Source organism: Coniophora puteana, assembly GCF_000271625.1.
Source record: "Coniophora puteana RWD-64-598 SS2 unplaced genomic scaffold CONPUscaffold_15, whole genome shotgun sequence".
Lineage (NCBI taxonomy): Eukaryota > Fungi > Basidiomycota > Agaricomycetes > Boletales > Coniophoraceae > Coniophora > Coniophora puteana.
In genome coordinates, this window is record NW_006913067.1 from 879474 (window position 1) to 888166 (window position 8693).

The 8693-nt window shown below is 45.2% G+C and overlaps 2 protein-coding genes across 2 annotated transcripts; both read right to left on the bottom strand.

Annotated features, from left to right (window-relative positions):
* Nucleotides 1-2749: 2749 nt before the first annotated feature.
* CONPUDRAFT_158789 (uncharacterized protein) lies at nucleotides 2750-2968 on the bottom strand (the record flags this gene model as incomplete). The annotated part of the gene is made up of 2 exons (XM_007775810.1): nucleotides 2750-2764; nucleotides 2828-2968. The coding sequence occupies 2 exons, from the start codon at nucleotides 2966-2968 to the stop codon at nucleotides 2750-2752; spliced, it is 156 nt and encodes a 51-aa protein (XP_007774000.1).
* Nucleotides 2969-5952: 2984 nt separating this feature from the next.
* Nucleotides 5953-7564, bottom strand: CONPUDRAFT_77034 (uncharacterized protein; the record flags this gene model as incomplete). Its single annotated transcript, XM_007775811.1, has 5 exons — nucleotides 5953-6206; nucleotides 6482-6625; nucleotides 6726-7104; nucleotides 7191-7318; nucleotides 7384-7564. The coding sequence occupies 5 exons, from the start codon at nucleotides 7562-7564 to the stop codon at nucleotides 5953-5955; spliced, it is 1086 nt and encodes a 361-aa protein (XP_007774001.1).
* Nucleotides 7565-8693: the final 1129 nt, after the last annotated feature.

The following is an 8693-nucleotide window of genomic DNA, read 5'->3' on the forward strand; positions in this document are numbered from 1 at the left end:
AATGTAAAGTCTTCTTGATCAGGCTATGTGCACCTACAACAGAATATAACTTACTTGCATGTATAGGTGGCTCAGAGCTCTGGAGGCAAGCACAATGGACTTAAGCTCTTGTCCACCTCACTCTTTCCTCATTTTTTCTCCTTCATTGTCCCCCATTGTCTCTTCTCCCTCCCATCCATCCATCCATCCATCCATCCATCCATCCATGCCCAACTGGGTTGTTTCCACCACCTATCTATCCATCCACCATGTCTGATATGGTGAGCTGCCATTATCCATTTGCTGTTCAACTCCTGCTGGCACATTTACAGTATTTGTTTTCCACTGAGGCCAAAACATAGATGCTTGCTTGAGCGTGTTCTAAGGTGAGTGAATCAGTTATATATCAGCCACTTTTTGGTACGCTAACAAAAAAGTACCACCAGCTATTTTTGGGTGGCCTTTGCACCAGCAAGAAGGAGACTAGGTGTGTTTTTCACATCATGTGCATCCACATTGTATGCACTGATAAGTTCTTCCCCCAGTACAGGACCACTCTGTCTCCCTTCTCAACCTCTGCCACCTCTACCACCTCTACCATCTCTCCCCCTTGCACCCCTTAATCTTGCACTTCTTCCCCCTTCCCTTTCCACCATTTGCTGCCTTGCACGCACCACATTTGCATTGCATATTGTCAAGCTGGGTTAGCAAAACCTCGTAGTGCGGGCTGGGGAGATGAACACAACTTTCTGGTGCGTGTCCTTTGAGCTGGTTGCTCTAAGAGTGATGGCTCCCTATTTACAGCCTCTTCAGATCGGGTGTCTTGTGTGCGCCTGACACTTGCACGGAGTTTTAGGGAGCAGCCTGGCATCTCAGCACAGTCTTGCATGCTGTCCCAAGAGGAATGAAGCGTAGAACAGGTAATTATATGTGCATATAGTTGTTGTCTTGGCTTGCTTACTTGGGACTAGGTCGCTGGATTGGATTGAAAGGGTTCAGGTCATCTGGGCCAGCATTGATGGGTCATTAATGCATGGGCTTGATGGTACATGGTTGTCTGGTGGTTGTCTGTACTTGTAACCTGTATGCAGGAATGGATTAATGACAGCTGAGAGAAGAAGCCCCAAATCTGCATACATCAATTTCTAGGGGTACTCAGACATCCCTGCCCACATTTAATCTGAGAATGAGACCCCATGAGAAAGTCACGTGATGTGTGCGCAACTCCGCCAGGAGTTGCCAGGTTGCAGGTGATCTGAGGAGTTTTGGTGGCGGTGTTAGCATGTCTTGGCCGCGTGTCAGTGTGGTGTCGGCACTGAGCCACAACAGCTTGGAACGTCAACTTCCCGTGACGGCTGTGCATTGCGTGTCAGCCACCAGAACTCCCTTATCAGATAGATTCGTATACATCTCTTCCTGTACCTTAATGAACATGTCTATCGTGTTATCAGACGTTGCCCACGCCTTTACCACCAACCCGATCCTAGCTCAGTCAGGTCTCTCCTACGACAACGTCCTTGCATTTCTAGATTGATGCTGCAAATGGCGGGAAAGCTTTGCCACTGTGCAGCAGGCTAAATGCAAAGCCACAACCTCAGCTCCTCCTATTCTTCCACTCGTTCACACATGGTGGCTCTCAAATACTCTTCGGATCCGGCGAACACTCATTCACGCGTTGTGGGACGTCTTTAAACATCAAGTCTGGCATATGGTATGTGCTTCGCCAGCGCGTCCAAGTCCTGGTGGCCCGGATTGAGCACAGAGGAGGATGGAGTTGTGGCCTGGGTGTGTCATAGCATCATTCATGTTCAGACTGCTGGTCCAACATCTAATCTCCAGCATACATTAACCTCTACCTGCCCTCGCGACTCTGCAAGAACAACAACTGTTCGAAGGAGTCCGAGCTGCGCCAGCTGGTGCCTCGCCGCTGTGTTGCCTTCACAATCGAGGACAGTAGCCAGCCAATGCGGACGATGCGACAACCCCAACGGGTGCACCAGCGTGATGAAGCCAACACGTCGTTCTGTGGCCCAACGCAACTGCATGCACTCGCTGTGATTGCGCTGATGACACAAGTGCCCTTGTTGACATGCGGTGAGCGCGCTGGCAGCGCAAAGAGGACGTGCTGTTGGTGTGCACCAACACGACAACGACGACACCCCAACACACTCAAAGTCGTTGCAGGGAGACAGGTAGGACATGTATTGAAGGAAAGTACCCTTGTGGCTATCTTCCTGTTGACCTCATCTTATTGTTCTCATACCCTTGCCCCCCTCGTCCCCTCGCGTCTTGTGTTTGTTGTGTTGTTGCATTCATTGCATTCATCATGTCATCAAAAATGTCGTGCTCGTGAACATTGACACGTCATTGTGTTCATTGTGTTGTTGCATTTGTTGTGTTTGTGTTGACGCGTCGTTGTGTTCATTGCATTGACACATTTGCGCTCGTCGCATTGACGTGTTTGCACTCATCACATTGATGTGTCCATTGCATCGTGCTTGTCGAGTCCCTGCTTTGACCAGTCTTGCCCTCAGGCAGATTGGCGGGGATAGACACACTCACACCTCAATGGCATGTCAATGCAGTCGCCTAGGCTCGATGCGACTGCCAACGGCCACCATTGTTATTGAGATATACAAGTTGAAACTAGAGTATACCTAATGAGCATATAGAGAATGTGAACTGTTTATTTGAGAGCATGAACAACGATTACAACAGGATATGTACAGCAGTAGTAACAAATCAAAAAGGGAACACAAAGAAAGGTATACTAGGGCTCCGAGCACTGGGGTACACAATGAGTAAATGTTTGGTAAATGTAGCAGGATGAAAACTCAGATTAACTCACCAAAACATAGTATCTGCCAAAGTTGGTACTGCCCTCTACCGTGTTGACCGCGGGGATGAGGATAGTTGTCTTCTCGCAGAGGGGGCAGGTGCACCGCCCATCATCGAGAACATCTCTGGGATGCATAAACACCCAAGCCATGGTGTCGCTAGATGTTGTTGAGGGGAAAGGACGAGTTTGAGAGCCTCTAGCATCAGGAAAAAGACACACCACTTTTTGCAGTTTATTGATTGAAAAGTAGCTTCTAAGTAACCAAAAAGAAAGCTCTCAAAAAGCAATGAATAAGCAGATCTCACCGCTTTTTGCAAGCTTATTTGCGCTTTTTGGCTACTTAAACCTACTATATTGTGCTCACAGATACAAAATATACGCTACAATACAACTAAGCAAGATGTAAAGCATCAGAAAGTAGACATTAAGCCCCGTCAATCCAGCCCCAAAACTCATGCCCATTGCCCCCAGCCAGTGGCGTCCTACCTATACCTGACTGCAGGAATGAGAGAACAATGCACATGTACCTTGCTAGCGAGTTTTTAGTAGTAAATAGTGCCCATGGCATATGCACAGCAAAAGGTAAAACCTAAGAGAAATTGTTAGTATTGACAATAATACGCAAATGAGCTTATTGAAGAAACACGTACACATTTCAAACAATAGACAGGAAGCACGAGCACGAGCGCAGCACACCAAGACACAGAGTAGAATGACGAGGGCAGAGAGGCGCGGACAGTGACAGGGGAAAGCAAGGCTACAAGGGCAAGAGGGGTCATTAATCTGAGTGTAATGAAGAGATGGTGGGATGCATACCATTTATACTAGCAACCTGGGTTTGTGTGCCTGATGGTATAATGATAGAGGTATGAGTAGGAGAGGATTGGTGTGAGAATGCAAGAGGGAGAATGCGAGGGTGCGAGAAGGACACAAGGGCAAGAGGGAGAATGCAAAGGCGAGAGGGAGAACACAAGGCGAGAGGGAGAACACAAGGCGAGAGAGAGAATACGAGAGAGGGGGAGAGAGAACACGAGAGAGGGGGAGGGAGAACGCAAGGGAAAGAGAGGGAGGAGATGAACACAAGGGGAAAGAACGCGAGGGAGCAACGAAGCAAAGTGTGAGGTAACGAAGAAAAGACCAAGTCCAACATTTGTATGTGTTTGTTGATAGCAGAGCCAAACATAGCTCCGTGGAAGCTCATGGAAATTTTTGCTTGCTGCCCTCACTCCGCTAACTCCTCTCCCTCCAGTCGAACATGGATGCCGCCATGGATGTTTACTAAGACTGGAAACACCTCCCATGTGACACGCTCCCTCCCGTACCTCACCACATCATCACACCATGGACCTCAACATGCACATGGACACCCTGACCTCCCTCTTGAACCTTGCCCACAGCTCCCCATCAACTTAAGCACAAACTGTGATGTGTTGACTTATGCTCCCACTCGACGGTGGTGCAGCCAATGCAGGAATCCTTGGTGGTGGGCTGGGCAACATGGATATATTTGGTGGGTGTTGCCTGGATCCTCGCAATGGCTCACTCGTCACATGTCAAGCTGGAGCCCAAACATAAGTTAGCACCGGCGTTCCCAGCGAGTTGCTTAGATATAGACTTCAGTACTTCAGTAGTGTTGAGGTCTAACGTACTATATATAGATGGCCCTTACCTTTGATAAAGTTGTATGTGTGTAGTATATTTGCTTTTTGCAACTTAAACCTGCTTGTACACCCGTTTGCATGCTCAGGTTGACTTTTGCTTTTTTCATACTTATTGTACCATGCGCAGCAAAAATAAAGCATCAATAAAGCAACAATAAGTGACGAAAAACACGTGTGAACCCATATGCACCAAAAAAAGTGGTGTGTCAATTTCCTGATGAGGGCTGTATGAAGATAAGAATATAGAGGGGCAGGATGGAAAAGAAAAGGAAACGAGGGAGAGAAACAAATGAGAAGGCAGCGTCATTTATATTTGGACCCAGGATGAATGCCTGGGGTGACCAATAAGTACATTGGGATTTAGACTATCTGGTCTGACACGACACGGGCCGTCACGTGCTTTGATTTTACTGGTGACTTTGGCAGACACACAAATCTGCCCTGCCATCACCATGCCGACACCGGCCATCACCACTGACACCAAATTGGCGTGCTGTTACCAAAAGTCCTGGATTCCTCGCCATCCTCGGAGTTGCATGCACATCACGTGACTTTTCCATGGGCCAAAACTTGTTCAACATCATTGCGAACATGGCAAGAGTGCTACATTTAACATATATCCACAAAAATTGGTACATGCAGATGTTTATATCATAAGACACTACAAAAATATCAAGTCCAATATGTACATGTTTAGATTATGGTTAATGATATACTCTATAACATGCTACTCAGGAGTGCATGAGGACTTCTTCCTTGAAGTCCACATTATTTGGCATGTCAGAATTATTATTACCAGAACCCACTTGAAGTGGTTTGGACCCATTTTTGGAATTTAGAGTGGTGTTGCTTTGATAATCTTCCCAATCCTCGACTGCTTTCTGGACAGATTCCAGCAAAGTAGATATATCTGCCCCTATTTTGAGTTTGCCCTTTTGAACCTGATTCATACTTCAAATTATGATTGCTATCCCATCTAAGCTGATCTTGGAAGCACCTTCTTTGTCAGTGATGTCTTTGATACTGTGGATCAGTGCGAAGAACTCAAAATAGGGGTAATTTTCAAAACTTTTGCATCTAGTTGAAAATTTTGAGTGATTTGGGCTTCCTCTTGAGGTCACCCTTCTTTGGCACATTTTTCATCAGCTTCATATAGTCTGCAACACTTTGATGCTTCAAGACCTGCAGAATCAAGCTAACAACCTATTTTCCAAATATATCCTTGGGTTTCTTTATCCATTCTATCTACAAACTCTTCAACCTGGTTTTGCTTCTACATGAACTCCAAATTGAGTGTGACAAGCCCTTAAATGGTGTTGCTCTTAGGAGCTTTCTGAGTGACCCAAAGTTTCCTTTATTTGCATCATTATTTGCTTGTAGTGCCGCTTTAGCCTTCTGAGTGCTTGTCAAGGAGTCAATCGAACCTCCTTCATTAAATTCTGCTATGAAGCACTTCCAAGTCTTCAAAAAACCTCAGATAGAAGCTACAAATGCTTCTTGCAAGTGAAGGAGGCTTGGAGTCATTGCTAAAACTGCATAGAACACATCTGGTTGCTCCCAAAGCTTTACATCCAATGTGGCAGTTGAGTAGCTTGATGAAGGGTTCAGAACACAATCAGGATCATCAATAGTTGTCTCTAGAAATGTTATAACACCTTGGTGGAATGGACTCAGCTCAAGCAATTTTCTGGGTCTCTTCGCCTCAAATAACATGCATATATGGCAAGCTAATTATGAGAGCATACAGAGCAAGGACTGCAAGCTCTGTGAGGGTAGAAATATTGTGTAGGTCTTTTCAGATATTCTGTTCCATATGATTGAATGTGAACTTGTTTTTTTTTGAAGCAAACAAGGTCCAGAAACTCCTGGTATCAAGGGAGGTTTACCAGAAGTTTGCATGAAACAAGGCAATAAGATTGAAAGTGTCTGTTGCTAGTCTCAGGAAAGCAAATGAAATAGCCTAAAGTTTGCTCCATAAAGTTCCTAAAGGTGTCTTGCTAACCCTTCTTGCTGTCATGATGATTAAAAACTGAGCCTGCAAGCACAGTTAACTTGATGGCACCACCATTTGAGACCAGTAGGGCATGCTGAGAAGCAGCCAAAGAATTTAGAGTCCATGCAAGCTTGATTTGCTTCACTGTTATCCCTGTTCATGAGTAAAACTGGTCCAGGGAGATTTGAGCTACTCCGGAACTCAGCAATCACTGATGCACCACCTTTTACTGAGTTTTGCTCTTTGTACATACCACAACCTGCCCAAATAAACACATCAACCTCTTTCTGCTTGTCAGGTAAAAAGAGCTGGAATTGAGAGGTTTCAAGTGAGGACTGAAGATTACTGAGCAATTGGCTAATAAGATCAACACACTGGCTCTCTTCTAATGCATTCCAAGCATCAGGACCTCCAGCATTTGCTACAGCAGTTTCCTGAATATTGGCTGAAGTATAATTGTTGCCTGAGCTCAGATAATCACCTTCAGAATATGCTTGAATATATGCAGCACCCCTTTGCTGCCACTCTGCCTGGTCCTTCCACTCCTTGAGCAAACAAAAGAACTTCTTCTGATTTTCTACATGATCTGTACTCCAACCTTTAAGCTTTGAGAGCAAGGTTTCAACCAACAGCTGGGAGCCTTTTCCAAGCAATGAACTGTTGTGTAAACTGAGGTGTTCACTGAGTATTCCATGGGTGGCTGCTAGCTGAGTCTCACCGTCTTTTCCTGTGGTGATATGCATGCCAAGGTTAGAAGTGTATGTTGATCTCCAGTATGAATATATGTGTGTTCTGACAGATAATCAATGTGTTTGTGGGTAGTTTCATCACCACTTCCTGTCCAACCTGTATAGAAGGAGTATGTTCAAATCCAGTAGCCACAATAAAGCACTCAAAAGGCAGGTACTCACTATCAGCTCCTTGAATATCATGCACCACCTTCATTCCTAATTCAACATAGCCTTCCTTGATAATCCTAGGAACTGAATGGCAATAAAAGCTTCCCTCAGCTTGAACATCAGCCATTTCAAGTACAACCTTGATTATTTTGAGAATTTTATGCTGTGAGACCTCACATGCAGCTAGGTCCATGATCATGCATCTAGTAGAGTCTGAAATTATCCTCCTTTTGTTTTGAAGTTGTAGGAAGAGTGGTATGGGTGGAACTGTTGATTATTTTGAGATATAGAGTGGGTATTGATGAGTTTCTGTTTTGAAGATTCTGTCATGAGCATGCCTAGCAGGGAAATCTTGCAAACCCAACCCAACAGGGCTAAGGGCTTTGTCACATGATCTCTTTTAAGAAGGATCACCTTCAATAGTAACAGTGCCAATAGATTCCAGCCTGGAGAATGGGAATGGAACTAGAGGGAATGTGCTATGGAGATCTACACTGCGCTCCGAGGCTTTGGAGGCATGGAAAATAAATCTGCAAGGTCAGAGCTAACCAAAGAGGCAGAGGATCCGGAAGAGAAGCTAGAAAGGAAGAAAGGTAAGTATGAAGGAATGGAAGTATTGTAGAGACTATAAGTAATGTAACTATGGAATACTAATATGTAAGGGAAGATACTCAAAGCTACAGAGACCATGGGAAAGTAGGTTGTAGGGAGTGTAGCAAAGCAGAAGGGGAATGTAGAAGTCTGGAGGTGAATGGAGGTGACCAGAGGTCAGCAGGAATAACACGGAGATCCAGGAGAGGTGTCAATGCAACAAGGCACTGAGGCGCAAGTCCCAAGTACAAGTTCTAGTGCATGCTAAGCACATCAGAGTGGAATGGAAGTCATGGAAGTCATCCGGAGGAGGACAGGAGGATCCAAAAGAGGACTAAAAGTGACTGGAGGTGGGATAGAGTATCCCAGAGATGACATGGAGTTGGCATGGAGTTTAGGACTAAGAAGCCCAGAGCATAAATGACATGTAGAAGGGCAAAAAAAATAGAGACAAGGCTTAGGAAGGCATAATTGAGCCAGAGGAATAGACTAGAGGCGTAATTGTAGTTAATACTGGAGAACTATGGTAAGTACAGGAAGGCTTATACACTACTAGTAAACTATGAAGTCATGAAGGAAGGGCAGAGGGTAAGTACTGTAGGTACAAAGTAGGTTGGAGGGTGTCTGGAGTATGACAAAGGTGATTGAAAGAATGACATCACTAACAACAGGGATACCATGAGGTGGAGACAAAGGAATAGGGCAAGGAGAAGTAATATGGAGACATGAGG